Source organism: Acinonyx jubatus, chromosome A3, assembly GCF_027475565.1.
Source record: "Acinonyx jubatus isolate Ajub_Pintada_27869175 chromosome A3, VMU_Ajub_asm_v1.0, whole genome shotgun sequence".
Classification (NCBI taxonomy): Eukaryota; Metazoa; Chordata; class Mammalia; order Carnivora; family Felidae; genus Acinonyx; species Acinonyx jubatus.
Genome location: NC_069388.1, coordinates 33,186,599 through 33,206,831, shown reverse-complemented (window position 1 = coordinate 33,206,831; position 20,233 = coordinate 33,186,599). Strand labels below are relative to the sequence as shown.

The window sequence follows — 20,233 nt, the reverse complement described above, 5'->3', positions numbered from 1 at the left end:
TAATTAACAGATAGTGAAATTATCAAGATATAGAATGCTATGCAGGAAAAAAAATCCCAAATCTTGGGTTTGGAATAAACTGTGAAAATGTTTACCCGGTTAGTTTGTATCAGTGATTATGAACAACATGCTAAATCAGTGCTTCAGAAGTCTGTATATGACTATTACAGGTCTGGGGCAAATGATCAGGAAACATTGGCTGATAATGTTGCAGCATTTTCCAGGTAAGAAAATTTATTTTTAAATCATGTTTTGTGTAATTACATGAAGACATTCTACCAAAATAAGACCTCAGGTTTTAATGTTGTTGATGTGAAATTATCCGTCTAGATAGATGCTTAGTAGAGAGGGAACAATTCTTGGGGCTGTGAGAAATTTTGGGCTATCAAACTGTTTAAAAATATCCCAAGCCTGGGAATCTCAAACCATTGACTGAAAAAGCCAACCCTAATTGTCCTCACATGGAATTATGTGGATAATTAATTTGACTATGTATAAAAATAGTGATGCATTCTAAAGACTCTACTTTCTTTTTCTCTGAGTTGGACAGTGAGGGTCTATGAGCATGGTGTAGGAAGCTGTTAGCACTAGGTTCAAGATAGCCATCTTATCTGGTTGAACCAGATCGGATTGTTGCCTCAAATGTTCCCATCCTGCTGGCTTTCCCTTATCATTCATTTTGATTATTGTTGTCTCAACTTTCACTTTAGATTTCAATTTGTCTATATAACATTAATCTTTCAACGTTGCTGCTTCATCCATCATCCAAAGTGCTTCACCTACCTCTGTTTCCAAATTAGTTTTCCCTTGCCTTTCATATTTCAAAGCACAAGATGGTAGGTGTCACGGTTTATGTTTTCTGTTTGTAATAAAAACAATAAACAAAATAACTTTAAAGGAGTGTTTTTCTCTCAGCAGTTACAAAATGGTTTATTTGCTGGAGTAGGGGAGGAGAACCCTCCATACACTATACTCTCTCAAACTCATCCATCTTACATTATAGCCTTTAGTAAAGCTAGTGAATATTGTGGGTGTTCATTGATGGTGATAAATTAAAGAAAAAGGGTAGAAAATATCCAGAAGAAAGAATCTGCTTTCCTGCTTGGCTTTTTCTGTCTAGAGCAAAATCTCTCAAAAATCACTTTTCTATGTGTAAATTAGGAAAAATGAGATGATTATAACCAAGGTGGTCCCTGGCAAACAGCACCGATGTACTCTCAGGAGTCTGAGAATGGGGTGAAGGATGGGGCCTCCCCCAAACTTCTCTAAGCCTTGACTTTGTCTCAGTTCTTCCCTGGAACCCACATGAGCTCCACCAATGCTGGAAGAGCCACAGAAAGGGAAAATTTGGCTAAGAGTGGAGGGGCTTAAAATTCTGTATGATCTTTTTCAATCATTTAACATTCTGGGCCTCTCCAAACTTTTCTGTTCCTGGAAGATGTCCCTTCCTGGGCCCAATAGCAGCTCCGTTCACCGGGTAATATGGCTTACTTCCTTGTAATCTCCTGAAAACAACACTTTAACCTAAAAAGGTTATTTTAACCAAGGAAATTTCAGGCCCTTGACAGGTGTATGGAGTTGGTGTCTCCTTGCATTTCTTATGTCATAATGCTCAGGTGACCATCTATTTCCTCAAACCCCCTTTAACACCCTTCCGCTCATGCTACTTAATTAATGGACTCATGCTTATTAGGAATCTCTATAGGCTAGGTTCTATACTACATGCTGAGGATAGAGCAACGAGCCAGACAAAGCTTCTGTTCACAGGTGCTTACATTCCAATGGATGCACATTGACCTTTGACTTCCATAATGCTGGTGGCTTGAATTGATGCAAAATGTACCCCGAACAACTGGCCTAGTAGAGGCCTTAAAGAGAGAGCAAAGGGGTGCAGCACATACAGGCACCTCTGCAACCCTAGAAATTCTGGAAGCTTTGTCAGACATGGAAGGCATTGTTGAGTTCCAAGTTGTGGACTGGAAGCGTGCCTCATGCTTGTGTGGGTTTCATGGTACTCCAGTAAGTATTCCCACCCTGTTCATGTACTCAGTAACTTCAGGACAGAGCACAGATAATGAGAAAGAGTTTGCAATGCTATCCTTTCCATGCACCTTGATCTTTCCTTTTTGTTCAGCTTGAAAGGGAAAAAACATGGATTAATCAACTTTCTCTGGAGGTTGGCTGATGCTATTTTATGATCAACCACTTGAAGAGTTTTTATATTGCAACAAACGTTAGCGGCCATTGCTTATCTAACACCTCAATTCCTCTTTTCTTGTGTAACTTTCTGGGTGACCCTTCATTCCTCACCTTGTATCATTGAGCTGATCACATGGAACTAAGAATAGATTTTCTGCCAGAGTTGTGGTGGCTTTGGGTTGATGGGATGAAAGAAATCAATCTGAACTCTCTCATTCTGATTCAAATGAAGACTGCAAAACAACCAAACCTCAGATAACCTGTTGTGACACAGTGTCAGGGCATTTTAAAGACATTTATGAAATGTGTACACTTTCCCTCCCACAAGCACAACAAAAGGTCACTCACAGTGACAGCTGTTATCTCTCTGTGCTCAGCTCTGACAATCACATTTTGGAGTTTTGGGGATATGGCTCACTTATGTGACCTAGCAGTTGCTTGTAAACGTTTCTGGGGTAAGACTTGCGACTCTAATGTTATCATGGCTAAAAACTGATAAAATAAAATAAAATAAAATACAAAAAGACACATGAAGTCAAATAGATGGAACCATACTGAAGAACAAAGTTACCTATTGTAAACATTTCGAGAACAGTAGGTGTTAGCTTGCAACATTTTGCATGATTGGAATCATCATGACCTGATTGGAGTTAAACACACACACACACACACACATACACACACACACACACAGTATGTTGTTTCTCTTACACATTAACTCAGTGTATCCTTCTCAACCATGGTCTGCACTTTGTGGCTTCTGGTGAAATCATCACTAGTGGAAACTTAATTCTATAATTTGGGTGTCTAGAAGTCCTGATGAAGTTAGAAAATGAAGCTCCTTTCTTTTCTGTTGTGTCACTTATTGACACTGAAAATGGGGTGATTTTCTTTTACATAACAGGTGATAAAGTGATGTCATTATTCCTTTATTGCAGTGCCTCACAGGTTGATAGTGATCCAATTAAATGTTTTAAAGATGTCACAATATTAAGAATGAAGGGTAAAAAATAAGATTACAAGGGCGCCAGGGTGGCTCAGTCGGATAAGCGTCGGACTCTCAATTTCGGCTTGGGTCATGATCTCAATGTTCGAGAGTTTGAGCCCCAAGTTGGGCTCTGCGCTGACTGTGAAGAGCCTGCTTGGGATCCTCTCTCTTTGCCCCTCCCCTGCTCTCCTTCTCTCTCTGTCTCTCTAAAAAAAAAAAAAAACTTAAAAATGTTTTAAAAATAAGATTACAAAAATTGTGTTTTGTATACGTATTTACATACATTTTATTTGCTTTAAATAGTTTAAACAATTAATGTGAAGAAATTGGACTGCAGTATGATCATCTTACAGACTTATGAAACATTAATTCACTGTGTTCAGTTGATGGGATTCAGTAACAGCACTTGGCTTTACAGCTGGGTGATAAGTGTCTTCCTTCAAATACAGTATCCCATCTTGGGGAGTGTATACATCACCAGATTTTTTTTGTAAATTAAATGTGAGGCTTTTGTTGGATGTGAAGGGTGGGTCAAAAGTTCTGTGAAAAGATCCCCACCTTTACCCCCTACTTCCTTTACTCGGTCATCTTATTTTCCATCCTTCGAAAGAGGTTTATTATTTGATTAGTTCAATTGTTTTGTCCATCTTCATATCCTTTTTCCAAAGTGGAGGTCTCATAAGAACACAGTCCAAGGTTACATTCAGCTACTATTTGATGTAAGACTGTGAAAAAAAAAATCACTTCTATTGGGGGTGGAGTCAGGTGGGACTCGGAAAGCTATTGGAACTACTTGACAAGGTTAGTTGTAGTTGTTCTTTGGAAAATATCAAAAAATGGAAAACTTTTTAGAGAACACACACTTCCCACTCCATCGATCTTATATAATTTTGCCTGAAACTTGCATTTTGTGCATTGGTTGGTGAGTCTCCGTAATGTCACCGTCAGAACAGAAAATAATGTGTGTGGGAAAGCCAAGAACACAGTTATTAAAGGGACTGCGCCACCATGTGGACAAGCATAAATAAAGCTACTGTCTGGAGATAGAAGGGTTGAGCCTTGCCTTCTACATAGGAATTAACATTTAACAATGTCCTTTCACACACACACACACACACACACACACACACACACACACACGATGCCCAGCAGCTCTGTGTGTGCTCTTCATAAAAGCTTTCATTGTTTCCTCAGCTCTAAGTAAATATTAATGCCTTCCAAGGCCAACAGCTGCTATTAAAATCGTTTTCTCTCATTCTCATAATACACTTAGAGATGATTGGTAATAAAAACTCTCTTCAAGGCTTCTGCCTTTCCCCCTTCAAAATGGAGATCAAAGAAGCATGCTGTGAGGGTCAGTCCAAAAGAAAAGACTTCCAGCAGCAAAGCATGTGGTGTGACAGAAAATAATGACAATTATGATGTTCAAAGGAATTGCAGAGAAATCACACAGTAAAACTTCTTTATTATGCTTTTCAAGGGCTGGATGTTTTTACTTTATTATGTGGGGAAGGGTTAGATTACAGACCCAAAGCAACATGAAGGCAGAATTTCTTCTTCCACTACAGGAAGTAGGCTCCAGTTAAGACCTTGGAGGTTCAATTTATTTTGGTTACTACATTTCTAAATCACACTTCAGTATATTAACTAAAAATCTTGTTCTCTCTGGAAGCAAAATAAAATCTAGGTAATAAAAGGTGAGGGCTGGTTAGGTATGTATGTATGTGTTACACACATGTTTGTTTCTTAGTGCTCATTAGAAAGACGGCTGTATTTTCTTCAGTTCTAATGAGTTACTAATGAGAAAAATAATCCTGAACAAATAGGACATATAAATTTCGCTGAGAGGAAAGACAACTTGTTCTCCTGTAAATTTTACTAGTAAAGTTTTTGGTTCTTGGTTTATTGATAGTTTTCATTACAACACAAAAGAATTGCAGGAAAAGTCATTTAAGATCGTGTTCAGGAGTCAAAAATTCTTCAAGCCAAAAGTCCAGTTTCTACCAAATACCCTTTTAGAAGAAAATGCACAATTAAACTAAAAAGAATTATCTTCCCTCATCACCATACTTCAGTGGATACTGACTTCCGTTTAAGAATTTTGAAGAAACCACATTATAATTTTATTTTTTTAAGTTTTTTTATGTTTACTTAATTTGGAGAGAGAGAGAGAAAGAGAGACAGTGCGAGTGGGGAAGGGGCAGATAGAGAAGGAGACACAGAATCCAAAGCAGGCTCCAGGCTCTGAGCTGTCAGCACAGAGCCTGACCTGGGTCTCAAACTCACCAACCATGAGATCATGACCTGAGCCGGCATCAGATGCTTAACAGACTAAGGCACCCAGGCACTGCACCACATTAAAATTTTAAAAGTAATTACCTGAAGTTACTGTTATTTGAAAAGGAAAACAAAAAACAAAAAGGACAAACTGTACATAATATATCTTTTTTTTTTATTTTTTAATTTTTTTTGAGAGAGAGCAAGTGCACAAGTTGGGGAGAGAGGCAGCAGGGGAGGGAGAGAGAGAGGGAGAGAGAGAGAGAGAGTGTGTGTGTGTGTGTGTGTGTGTGTGAATCCTAAGCAGGTTCCACTCTCAGTGAGGAGCCTGACTCAGGGCTCAATCCCACAACCTTGGGATCATGACCGGAGCCAAAATCAAAAGTCAGATCCTCAACCAACTGAGCCACCCAGGTACCCCTCTTCTTAAATTATAATCTAATCCATGTTTTTGTATACCATCTTCAAAATGACCTGGAGGAAGTGAAATGAAAGCTATGTTCACACAAAAACATTTACATAAATGTTTACAGCAGCTTTATTTAAAATTGCTTCAAACTGGAAATGTTCCAAATATTTCTTAGCTGGGGAATGGGCAAACAGACTGTGGTACTTCTGTACAGCAGAACATTGTTCATCAACCAAAAGGAACAAATTATAGATGCACATGGCAACATGGATGAATCTCAAATGCATTGTGCTAAGTGAAAGAAGGCAGACTCAAGAGGCTACATACTTTATGATTCCATTTATATGTTCTTGCGAAGTAAAACTATATGGACAGAAAAAATACCGGTGGTTGTGAGAGGGTTGGTGGGAGACAGTTTCACTGCTAAGGGAAATGGGGAAATTTTTAAAGATGGTGAACTGTTCTTGATTGTCTTGGCACTTATACGACTGCATGCATTTGACAAAGCTCCCCAAACTGGACACTCACGTGGGTGAATCCTACATACATTAACTACACCTCACTAAGAAGGATAGCTTGTGAAATTCATTATTGTCTTATTGCTAACATGCTATCTTAACAAGCATTGAAATTGCCCCTTTTCCTTCAATTTTGTTATTTGCTGGGTGGGAAAAATACAAGAATATTTTCTCTTTTTAAAGTAAAATGTAATGTCAAAGCCTTGGTTATGCTTTTAAAATTCTGAAACTCTTTTTTAAAAATTCTAGATGGAAGCTGTATCCGCGGATGCTCCGGAATGTTGCTGAAATAGACCTGTCGACTTCTGTTTTGGGACAGAGGGTCAGCATGCCAATATGCGTTGGGGCTACTGCCATGCAGTGCATGGCTCACGTGGATGGGGAGCTTGCAACTGTGCGAGGTAGGAAGAAAGTCCTCACTCAAAAGGACAGAAGAGCACTAACATTTAGTGACTCTTTTCTGTGTATGCATCAAGCAAACACTTCCCTATATATGTTTATACTCACAAAAGCTAAGCTCATTGACTCTGCCATTAATATACCTGTTTTTGCACCTTTTGCTCCTCTATTTTCTAGCTGTATGACTCTGGGCAAGATACTTGTGCCTCAGTTTTATCAGCTGCAAGATAGGGATAAAAATAGTACCCACCTCCTCAAGTTACTGTCAGGATTAAATGAGTTTGCACAAACAAAGCACTTAAAATAGTGCCTTGCACACAGTGGTGGTTCAATAGCTTTTAGTTATATTATGTGTATTAATACCCATATTTCAGAAAATGGAGGTCTGAGAAATTGACTTGGCTCACCCATGGTCATACGGCAACATAGTGGCAGAGATGGGATTCAACCTCATGGCTACCTTATTTCAAAGCCCTTCCTGCTTCCCCAAACCATGTGAGTCTCACAGGGAAACAGCAAATGCAGTGACCTGGTTGGTTGCATTTTCTGCCATGGCTTTGGACCATGATTCTGTTTTACGAATGGGTTAGATTCCCAATAGAGCATTTCTAACTGCCTTAGGAGAGAGAGATGAGAAATTCAAATATGATGTAAAGAAATTCCTTCTTAGGGCTAATTTATTAACTTTCAGTCCCCTAGCAACCATGAACATTTGAAAAGGTATGTACAGTGATAAATCTACCCACCCCCCCAACTTCAAAACCTCCTATAAAACTCCTATCTGACTTCTTTTGATACTAAGCAGGGCAGGAAATTCAGGCCCAAGGAGCGGGAACTAAATACTATTTTAAAGCATTTCAGTTCTAAGTATTACCGATCTTATGGATTTACTTCCCTTCTTGAAATGTCTACCATAGAATTCTGCTAGGGACATCAGCATGACAGAGTGAGATTTTGCTGGACAGACTTAGGTTACAGTCTAGAACTTTTTTTTTTTTTTAAATTCTAGGACCACACACAGAGAAGTGACCTTAGGACCCAGCCATTTGTCTATGAGAAACCTGAAATATGGGCAGGGAGAAGGAGAAGGGAGGAGGAGAAGAAAACCAGTATCTGTCTATTTACAGTTGGAATAAGAAAGGCCTTTCCTTTCTTATGGCTTTCAAAGGCCATAGACAATAACCATTAAAACAAAAGCCAACAAATCAACACAAAAACCCAGAAACTTCTATGCTGTCAAAGTTCTACAAAAATTGATAAAACAAGTGACAAACAAAACAAATTGAAATTATGAGGCTGCAAAGCGTTAATGACCTTTCTGTGTGAAAAGCCCCTATACTTGAATAATGAAATAACATCTAACCCCAAATAGATGAAGAGATATAAGTGGAAAAGGACAAATAGGAGATTCATAAATGGACACATAAAAATGGCCAATAAACATATGAAAAGTATTCAATTTCCCCAATTATCAAATGCATATAAATTATAACTATATGTTTTATTTTCTGAATATCAAATTACCATTTTCAGGTTATACAGTGTGATGTGGTTGTTTTCAAATATTGATAAGAAGAGTGTAAGGTGGAATCATATTTCTAGAAAATTGTTTGACAATTGTTTATCAAAATTTTAAAGTATGAATTCCATGTGATGCTGTAAGTCTTCTTCTAGGCATTGCAAGGAAATAATTATGACTTTGAAGAATAACATCTCTGCATGGATTCTCCTGCCTTTGTTATTTTTAATAGGAGAAAAGTTAGAAAAAAGAAAAACCCAAATGTCCCCATATTTGGAGATTGGTTGTAAAACAAAATAGGGTGCATTAAAAATGGAATCAATTTTTTTAGTGATATGAGAGAAAGAGTGTGGTGGTGTAGAAAAATGTTGTGGCATGTTTTTTAAAAAGCAGTTACAAACAATAGTCAGAAAGATAAATATATGATTTCGCTCATATGTGGAATTTTAGAAACAAAACAGATAAACAAATATTAAAGAATCCATCCTCAGAGCAGCCCAAAGAATAGTACTATATTAAGCCCATTTTACACCTGGGAAACTGAGGCATGCAGCAGATGAATAACTTGCCCAGAATCACACAACTCATAAATGGTAGAAACAGGATTCAGACCTAGACAGCCTGGCTGAAGAGTCGTGGCTCCTTACCTCCCTGTACTGCTTTTAATTTCCAGAAAATCCCATAAAATGTCATGAGAAGAAGCCCATTTATCTGTCAGTTACAATTCCCTAAAAATAACTGATTTATCACGTTATGCACATGCAAAGCAGCCCCCCCCCCCCCCCCCCCGCCCAGGGGAGTGAGATACATGATAAACATTGGGACAGGGTGGAACAGTAAGAACGAAGAGGATGTCGTGACACTGAGGACACAGAGGAACTGGCAATGACATGTTACACACAATGCCCTTGAGAATCTAAGACCCTGGATCAGGTTGCTGTGAGGGCAGTGATATCACAGTTTAGATCTAGATTTGTAGTAGAAATCTCCTATAAGGATTTTGACATTCCTAAGGTTTTTCCTATGGTCCAACTACCATCTATGGATTGATGATTTATTTAATATTTAAATTAACCCTGGGGGTGCCTAGGTAGCTCAGTCTGTTAAGTGTCCACCTATGGCTCAGGTCATGATCTCATGGTTGGTAAGTTTGAGCCCAGTGTAGGGCTCTGCGCTGACAGCTCGGAGCCTGGAGCCTGTTTCGGATTCTGTGTCTTCCTCTCTCTCTCTCTGCCCCTCCCCTGCTTGTGCTCTCTCTTTCTCAGAAATACGCAAATAAACTTTAAAAAAGTGTAAAAAATTAAAAATAAAAATGTATCCTTAAATGAACCCTGAAAGACGATGGTGATCCCCCCATAACCAAGAGTACTCCTTGGTTGGTATGTTTGGGTTGTGAGATGGATAGGTTACTTGGAAGGAAAGAAAGTATATGTACCTGGAGCAGATGCTGTTGGTGTTCAGGTTATATCCCCTTGTTACTTATCGTTTCTATAAGAACTTGCAACTTTTTGCCTGTATTTTCTCTGGCAACAGGAGCTGATAGATGGGTGGGTTGGGGGTTACCTTCCCATTAACACACCCTTCCTTGACTGCCTTCCCTTCCTTCTTTCACTTTCCTGTTCTTCAACTCACCTTGTGATTATTCCCAAATAAAAGACTTGCACTCATATCTTTGCCTCATTGTTGGCTCCTGGAAGAATGCAAATCAAGGTGAGGACCATTCAAATCCCCAGGGAATGATCAGGCTTGAATAATTAGAATGGGCATCCAGAAAGTTCTCAAAGCTGCCACAGTACCACAATCTTGCCTTCTCAATTGGCTCTCTAGACTTCACAGCACCTTGCTTAAAGGGTCTATTGGGCTTTCTTTTCACCACTGTGGAGCACATCCCCAGTATAACTGGGCCTGAAAATGGAGCTCTATTTTCTTATACAGCTTTGTGGTTGTAGAGTGACCAATGGAGCTACTCTTTCTTCGTTTTCAAAATGGCAGTGAATATAAGGTTACCAAATAAAATGCAGGGAACCAGTTGCATTTGAATTTCAGATAAACAGCAAGTCATTTGTAACTGGGTCATCCTATATGTTTATTTGCTGTATCTGACAACCTTAGTTGAATAAGAGCTCTTACTTCTAGGGGTCCTTTGAAAATTACCTGAGAATAATGCTAGGAAAAGCTTCCCAAAATGGGTGCACTTTTTATTTGCCCCCCAGAGTCCCAAAAATGTCTTCCACATATTAAAAAACTTACTTTCAGAAAAGTATACTCCCGGGGTGCCTGGGTGGCTCAGTCAGTTAAGCGTCCAACTCTTGATTTGGGCTCAGGTCATGATCTCAGGATTTTTGAGTTTGAGCCCCACATCGGACTCTGTGCTGACAGCATGGAGCCTGGTTGGGATTCTGTCTCCCTCTCTCTCTGTGCCTCCCAAGCTTGCTCTCTCTCTCTCAAAATAAATAAAAATTAAAAAAAAAACTTAAATAAAAGTATACTCCAATTACACTTTAGTGGGAATGAAAGTTGCTCTTTTTACTTTGCTAAAGATATTTTTAATTTAAGCTTTATGCAGGGACCTCAAAAATGACTTTAAGGGTCAGATTGGTAACATAAATACCCAGAGAGGGATGAAGTTAGGAAAACAACAATGCAGGCTTGATGGTGGAGACTGTAGCAAACCTGAGATTGCAGGTTCCATAGAGGGGGGCAGCCACATTTTAGTGCTAGCTAACTACTGCCCCAAGGGATTGAGGATGTTGGGCTGCCAAATCTCCAAAAACTTTAAGAGAAGCCAAAACCCTTGATTTTTATGTGTAATCTCCTGGTTTTTAAATGTTGGCAAATAAATCAAAAATTCTCTAAAACACTGTTTGGGGCAGTAATGTGTGGGCCAAAGCAAATACTTTTGCGGGCTACAACTGTCCCCTGGGCTGTCAGTCTGGGACATCTGATTTATGTGGAATTCACCACTAACTAGTTTCACTTCTGTAGCAGGCCATTTTCACTCTCTAGGAGGATTACGTTTCCTCACTGATAAAGTCAGCTGCTTAAGCAAGATCAGCGGTTTGCTTATCATGTCCCAAAGAGGTTGGGATTGTTCCCAAGAGTCTTGGGGAAGTGAGGTGTGTCACCAACCACGGAGCTACTTGTGTTGCATGTTGGGGTTCAAAAAGACAGTTAAAAAAAAGAGTTCTGCTGTCAAGGCAAGAATGCAGACAAAATCTCTACAATGAGAAAACTCAAAAACCCAAACCAGAAAATTCCTAACAGGAAGATGATTTTACCATTTTTTTTTCAGGTTAGAAATGAATGGTTCTGTCCTTCTTTAAGATTCCATGAACTAGAGAAGCCATTCAAGGTAGAGAACTGTCCTTCTGAAATCCCACCCTTATCCTCTACCTCCTTCCTCCTGTGCCAGCCCTGGAGAGTGTAGACGGTGGAGTGAGCATTTATATGTGATTGCTTTTCATTTCTCATAGCTGCATTCTTGGGATAGAGGAAAGCAAGTAGACATATATATTTCCGGCTCTTGCTGAAAACACAAATAGATGTTTAATAAATGCCACAGAAATTAACTGTTGTGAAAAATGATGATAGCCAACATTTATTTGGCAATTCATGTATGCCAGGCAATTTGCATTTATTAACTTATCTATGTCTTACCCATCTTAAAACATGAGTGTAAAACTCTAAAGATCTTCTTTTTTTTAATGTTTATTTATTTATTTTGAGAGAGAGAAAAAGAGCACGAGCAGGGGAGGGGCAGAGAGACAGGGCAGAACCCAAGTAGGCTCCACACCATCAGCACAGAGACTGATTTGGGACTCAAACTCACCGACCACAAGATCATGACCAGAGCTGAAATTAAGAGTCAGACGCTTAACTGACTGAGCCATCCAGGAGTCCCAAAACTCTAAGGATCTTTTTCCAATTCCTGTGGTTGTGGAAACTGAGGCTTGCAGAGGTTAAATACGTTGTTCAGGGATATTAATCACTTTCTCAATGCTGTGTATAAGATCCTGATCAGTGACTGATATTTCCAAGTATCATTAACTACAGCAAGAAGCCTAAGGCAAACTCTATGTTATAGTCTCAGAATATTAACTGCAATTATGTTTTGCAAATATGTTAATTATGCAAATATTAACTGCATTCTATGTTTTTATAGTTTTATCCCTTTGATTTTGAGAGGATGGACTAAGCCACTGAATATGAAACTTATTAGGAAATATGAGCCTTGAGCAAAACTCAGGAGCATAAATAAAGGGGCTTGAATTTTAAGCAAAAATTAAAACTCCTAAAAATCTTTTAAGATGGAAGGAAACTAACCAAGAAACACTGAGTGGAGAGCAGTTTGTCATGCATTGTGTTATGAATAAGGGATTTATTGCAGTAGATGATTTAGTTAACATTTTAATAATTGACAATTGTTATAATATTTAAGGAGCCATATAAACACCTCTACTCATAAACAGCGCATCCATCTGAAACCCTATTAGATTGATTTTTGATTTACGTTTCATTCCTCTTATGAGCTTCAGGGATGATTACAGAATCTTTTCTACAAATACTTAAAGTAGTGAAGGAAATATCAATGATAAATATAAATGCTAGTGTAATATAAAACAGGTAGTCTCATTAGGTGAAATTTCCATCTTGCGAGAGAAGTAAAACATCTCTGACTTCTCACAGAGCAAATTAACAAAATGCTTACTATGCCACAGAGGCTTTTAGGACATTATCATAGAAATCTCTCTGGTTTTATGCACAGTGGCTGTAATGAAATTTTATTTCAGCCTCCATGGAACTACATTAGCTCCTTTGCTTCATTTAAACATGAGAAATCAAGAGGAAGGAGGAGATTGAGTTACTAATTCATCCCTTTGCTTCTGACTGTTATATGTCCACGCGCCACATGAGGGAGTGCCAGGACCTCAAATAGAGAGAAATTAAACCCACCTAAGGCGTTCTAGGAATGCTCAGCATATTAGCAAATTCTTAGTAAAGTGTCAAAAAAAAAAAAAAAAAAAAGAAAAGAAAAAGAAAAAAAGATTTTAAAAGAAATTCCTGCCCCTGGATGCAATTAGAGGCCACCACACAGGATTTGATAGGCCATAAAACCATTAAATCTAAACACTTTCTTTTTGAGCCTAAAAGGCTAGAACATTCCAAAGTGAAGTTTTGGGACTTGGCTATGACTTGACCACCTATTACGACGCAGGTGGAAGAGATGGCAGAGTAGCACAAAGAGCCATACAGACCCCAAAGAACTGAATTAGGGCATAGGTGAGAGCTTTAGCTGTTGAATTTTCTGGATTTTCCGAGATTAAGTGATCGATTTGGACATTGAGTGAAAGACCATTCAGCAAGAAAAATTGTCATTTCCTTTGCTCCAGACCCAAATGATATATTTTTGAAAGCTTTATTGATTTATATATTTATGTGTTGTACTAGGTGACCGAGCAGATATACATTTCAGCATACCTATGAGGAAAATATCCCATTATTCTTAATTTTACCTAAATACAGGAAAGCATGAGATTTCTTTATGAAGCTTTTTTTTTCCCCTGAAGTGAGTGAGTGCCTTTTATGCACCAGATACTGGACTTTACAGCCCCATCATTAATCCTCACAATAGACCTGTGATGTAATTATCATTTATCATTCCCCTCATTTGACAGTGGAGAAGAAGGACGCCCTTGACCAAATTCTAGGGCTGGCCCATGATCAAGATGGGGCTTAAACAGCAATCTGCCCTCTAGAGTCTGATCCAGTTATTTGTCTTAATCCATTAACAAAACTAAGGAGGAATAAGAAGAAAGGACAGTTCACTAAAACTTTGTCCAAATTATATCATTAAACGTTTGGAAGAGAATACCTCTTTTCCTCATTGTAGTAAAAATCAACCAATTCTCACCTTTATTTTCAACCTATTTCAGCTCAATTTTATGTTTTGGACACTCTTTTCCCACAATCAAAATTCAGTGGACATGCTCATTCCGCACACACAACTCACACACAACACATAAGCATAGACACACACACACATATACATATATATACATTCACACATATTAAAAGATTATGGACCTTTTTTATATATATACATAGGTATACAAAATATATAAAATGTATATATGTGCATAGATATATCAAAATTTTATATCTAAAAATTTTCCAAGAAATGGTAGATTCGGGATTGAAACCACTTTGCAGTAGGACAAACTTCAGTCAAAAACAGCTAGTAAAAAATTAGCCTCTCACTACATTAAAGACCAACATCAAGTGGTATGATTTTTAGTATCTCGCACCAGAATTTAAGCTATCGGGCAGCTTTCTTGAGAGCATGAGATTGCTTCTTCTCAAATTATAAGTGTGACTGATGACATTAAAGCATGATAATCCAGAAGTCAGAGGCTCATGTGTGTGTTTCAACACCGAGGTTGTTATACTGAGGGAGGTTAATTGAGGTCAAGTGCAGGCTTGATCTGCCTTGAAACCATCATAAAAGGCATCTCACTATGGTGTGGTCTCCATGTGATCTGCCAGTTATATGCCAGGACCTGACAACTTAAGAAAAAGACAGAATAATAACCTGGGGATCATTACAGTAAAGTTAATGTTTTAGTCTAATGCAGAGTTCTACCCCAGAGACACAGTGGAAGCAAGAAAGGGAGGGCACAGATGTCATTGGGACTAGTTATTTCTTGAAAATCTTTCGACGCAGACAAAAAGAGCTCTCAAAGTTAGTGACAGTGTGATCACTCAAGGTTAAACTGCTCCGGATTTAGACAATGGACCATCTTGAAAGCACTGGAAAGATGAAATCTGGTTTTCTGGCCTTTCTTGGCAGTGTTGAAATTGCTTAAGTTCCCTAAATCATAAATTAAGATTTGTTTGACCACTTCTAAGTATTTCACACATAATTATAGTGGAAGTTTCAAAACATTATTTTTCTAAGTAATCTCAAATTGTAATTTTAGACGTGCAGACAATAAATAATTTTTACTCCATCTTTAACAACTCTGTAAATGGCAGTTCCTGTGTGAAGAAAGGTGGGCACACCCAGTGGGTGTTAGGGTGCACATTTATGCAAACACCTTAGTGTGTCAGACCCTGAGTTTTGAGCCACACAACTGCTTGGTACTTTGTCATTGCATATTTTCCCCATTGCACAATGACTTCCTGTGCAGAGGACAGAATGCGTTTTCTCAACATTTTCAGCACAGCTGTCTTGGTGACTAAGTTTTGCAGGAGCTTTTTAATCAAATGCACCTAAAAATAACTTTAGTCACTTTAATCATGTTATCCTTTTTTCCTTTAAAAACACAATTTTGGAAACATAACTCACCTTTCCCATAAAAGAGAACTATTTTCAAAGAAATAACTTGGACCCAAAGTAGCACATTGCTTAACCATTCTGCTCTAATCTGGAAATATGATTGACCCACATGAATTAATGTTTCAAATAATAGACATTTACTGCCATTGGTAACTAATAGTTTACAATTTCCTCTGTGGTGGTGGTGGTGGTGGTAGCTGTGGATGAACATCATCCTCAAATGTATTATAATTCCCCTCCCTGTCAAGCCTAGCATGATAAGCTTTAGTTTTACTTGGTGATTCAGCATCTTATCTATATGTGTAAGATTGTTGGACAATACATTAAACATTTGGAAGCTATTTTATAATTGGTGAACTATCTCATCTTTCAGTAACTTCCCTCTCTCTTATCTTCTACAATTTTATTTTTATTTCGTTGTTAATATTTGTTTCTAACCCCAAATCTAGGAAGCTGGGCAAGTCCTAGATAAGCAAGGTTTTAAGATACGTCTGATGATGGGGCACCTGGTGGCTCAGCTGGTTGAGTATGCACTCTTGATTCTGGCTCAGGTCATGATCCCAGGGTCATGGGATGGAGTCCCTAGTTGGACTTCATGCTGAGCATGGAGCCTGCTTAAGATTCTCTCTCTCTCTCCCTCCCTCCCCCTGCACCTCTCCTCTGCTTGAGTGCTCTCCCTCACGTGCTCTCTCTCTCTCTCTCTCGGTATATGTGCATATATATATATAGATATATGTACATATACGTATGTATATATATACGTGTATATATGTATATATATACATATATATGTGTGTATATATGTATATATATGAGTCTCTTGGCACATTATGTATATATATATGTATATATTATGTATATATATATGAGTCTCTTGGCACATTTAACCATTACCATATATATATATGGTGTGTGTGTGTATATATATATATATATATATATATATATATGGTATATATGGTATATGGTATATGATATATGATATATATGGTATATATATGGTATATATATGGTGTGTGTCTATATATATATATATATATATATATATATATATATGGTTTGTGTCCCTTCAACTAGTAAGGGATGAATGCATAAGAAATAAGAAAATGTGGCAGATTTACCTGTGCCCTCCTCAAAGGGACAACAATGCAGAAGACAGACAGATTCATTGGCAAGATGTTTCTGGCAACTGGCAAGCTGGGAGCCAGACACTACCCACCCTACCACCACTGGTCAGTTTGCTGTAAGTCCTAGCTTTACTTATGCCATCAGTTATATCCAACTAACTTGAATGAGTCCCTGAGAAAGAAAATATCCACCTCATTGTTCTAAAAGTATAGTCCACAAAACAAAAGCATTAGCATCACTCAGGAGCTTGTTAGAAATGTTAGATTTCACATCCCATGCCAGAACTACTAAACCAGAATCTGAATTTTATCAACATCATCACATGATTTCTATGTATATCTGAGCTTGAGAAGCACCAGACAGAGCCTAGAATGAAAGTCTTTGGTGGCTCCCAGCCAATGATGTAGTTTAAATCCTCAAAGATGAAACAGTGTTGGATGTAGCATGAATATCATTCCCACCTGAAGACCCTATAAGATCTTCTGAAAGCCTGTTGATATCAGGGTGACTTGAAACCAAGGAGAGGAATGTGTACAAAGTGGTTTTGGATTAAAGAATTTGGACATGTAGGCTTAGTGTCCCCTAAAATTTAAGTCCACAGAAATGAACATTTTTATTAAGGCTTGCTTGATGGAAAGCAAAACACTGCCAAGATGTACAAGCGCAATTGCATTTCTTAGCCATACAGGGGATTCTGCCAGTTCATGCCACTTTGCAAAGCTACTTACTTGTTCTAGCCCAATTAAATCATTGTACATTGGAGCTTAGGGTTTGTATCAACTCCAGAAGTGGTTGCATTGATATCTAAGATGAGTTGATGTAAATAAACCTCAGTGGTTGATTATAGGTTCCATAGTGTAGGAAATTGAGTTAGATCTATTGAATGGCAGTTTGGGGAGGCAGAACTACATTTGACTAAGGTCAAATCTTATACCAGATTATTGAAGACCCTTGTAGCATTTCCCCAGACTAGGGCATGTGATTTGACTCTAATAAGAAATTTGTTGTGGGTGGGTTCTAGGATAACTTTTATTCTGTTAACCAGAACGCACAAATGTTTTTCACTGGCCCATAGCCAGTGTGGGAGGGACGGGATTGTGGGTGATAGTGAACAATGATATTAAATGCATTTATTTCCATATTATTATACTTATGGTTTTATTGCAAATAAAGCAAATAAAAAAAATATAGTGAGAATTTCTTCCGGTATTGCTGTTGTTGTCTTACTAAGGAAGTGCTGACAGCCTCTCAGATCTACTCAGCAGACTCTCCTCAGAAATCTGTAGACAGATAAGGGATAGAGGTGGGGAGTGGGGAAAGTCATGTTTTTGTTGCATCTCTCGTATTATTTTCTGTTGTCTTGTCCCTGGATTTTCAAAGGAATGTACACCCTGGGAATGTAGGAATTATCTGCTTTGATATTCTCTTCTTATATCAGCCCTATCATGGAGTTCCTTGGCCTGGAAAAGATTCCTCTCTCCTTTGAGAGCTTTCTTGTTTAAGGGAGTGAGCATTTGACACTCTCTTTGCAAAGAGGAATGGGTGTCTTGATCATCAAAACCAATGCTGGGAAAAGCTGGGTGTAGAGAAGATGATGAGTAATGATAAGAAATCCAGGTCCTTGTCAAAATTCTGAGTTTATAAGGCTACCTAGGACTTCTTTTCCCATATAGTGTTAGGCATTCTCTCACTTAACCCTTTAAAATTGCATGGCTTCAGAGTTTACACAGAAAATGTTCACAAACCTTGCCTCAGTGTTGACTGTCTAGCAGTGTTATGAAGCAGACAAGATAGCAGCTGTGGTTACAGATATTTTGCAGATGAAGTGTGCCTCATGGATGGCCAGCCTGGGACAGTAGCCCAGGCTTTCTGACTCTCAATCCATTATAGCTTGTTGTTTTTTCAAGAAATACATATTATTACCTAGGTCATTTCCAGGGCTTTATCTTCAATGCTTTATAATTTTTTAAATGTTTATTTTGAGAGAGAGAGAGAAAGAGAGAGACAGAGCATGAGTGGGGAAGAGGCAGAGAGAGACAGAGACAGAGACAGAGACAAAGAAACAGAGAGACAGAGGAGACCCAAAACTTGAAGTGGGCTCCAGGTTCCATGTTGTCAGCACAGAGCCTGACATGGGGCTCGAACCCACAAACTGGGGGATCATGACCTGATCCATAGTTGGACACTTAACCGACTGAGCTTCTCAAGTGCCCCTATCTTTGATGCTTTAATGTCTACAACCTTACTAATGTCTCTTTTAGTGATATGTGTGTGTGTATCTCACATGCATTTTTTTTAATTTTTTTTAATGTTTATTTATTTTTGAGACAGAGAGAGACAGAGCGTGAACGGGGGAGGGTCAGAAAGAGGGAGACACAGAATCTGAAACAGGCACCAGGCTCTGAGCTGTCAGCACAGAGCCCGACGCGGGGCTCGAACTCACAGACCGCGAGATCATGACCTGAGCCGAAGTTGGCCGCTTAACAGACTGAGCCACCCAGGCACCCCTCATATGCATTTTTTATAACAATGGCATAATGTATTACTGCTGTCTCTAAATAAAGAAGAAGAAAAAATTAAAATATGAATACATCTAGAGCATTAAAGGTTTAGGTTTTTATTCTTGAAAATATATCTTAGGGATGATAAAAGAGGGAGTGAGTGAAAGTAAGGAAACAGAGTCGTGGGATGTCATATGGGATCAGTGTTTACTTGATTGTGTATCCTCCTGGATATTGTATCTCTAGGATATGCTGGCTATAATGAAAGCCAAGATTTTTAGACTTGGATCAACATTAGGGACTTTCATCTTGGGCAAGGGCCAGGCCTTGTCTTTACCACCTCAGATGTGATCTCCATTTTGCTAGGAGTTATGAAAATGCAACATATGCTGGAGTCTTCTGTTGCTACACCGCAAGCTGGACACACAGCTCCATGCAAATGAACCACTGTCCCTTGTAAAATGAAATCTAACAGTTGCTGCTTTTGAGAGCAGGTCAGAGTTTCATTGCAGAAAATTAATATGGAGTGAAAACGGGCTTCAAAAACATTTATGCATTGGACTAGGATAACTCTAATTAGAATTGTATAACAAAGTCTGACTATGCCAAGTGATTTATAAAATTAAAAAGCTTGTAGTTTTTGTCCCCAAAGAGCAATGTGGGCTAGAAGGGTATTTTCTTTATTTATCAGGCAAAAATGACATTTGAAACATTTAGCAACCAGTACAACGAAAGACTTTAACCAATTAGAAGAGATGCTCAGATGCTGGTTTCTAGTGCTCTAACAGCATTCTGGATGCCCAGCAGCCCTGCCAGGCATTAACATTTGAATTTCTGGGTTGTAGGGGTGGGGGTCCAGGGATTCCTTGAGGAGAGAAGAGAATGATGCCACATTGAAGGGACTCAAGAAGGAGGGTCATTTCCTTCAGAGCCATGGTTATTTGCCAGTTAGAATGGAA

At 38.5% G+C, this 20,233-nt stretch overlaps 1 protein-coding gene across 1 annotated transcript in view; it reads left to right on the top strand.

Annotated features, from left to right (window-relative positions):
* The first annotated feature begins 49 nt into the window (after positions 1 to 49).
* HAO1 (hydroxyacid oxidase 1) overlaps positions 50 to 20,233 on the top strand; it is a 45,421-nt gene continuing 25,237 nt past the window's right edge. The window contains exons 1-2 of the mRNA XM_015073863.3: positions 50 to 224; positions 6,641 to 6,792. Of these exons, the coding sequence (XP_014929349.1) occupies positions 88 to 224; positions 6,641 to 6,792 (289 nt within the window). The 5' untranslated portion in view covers positions 50 to 87. The remainder of the gene's footprint in view (positions 225 to 6,640; positions 6,793 to 20,233) is intronic.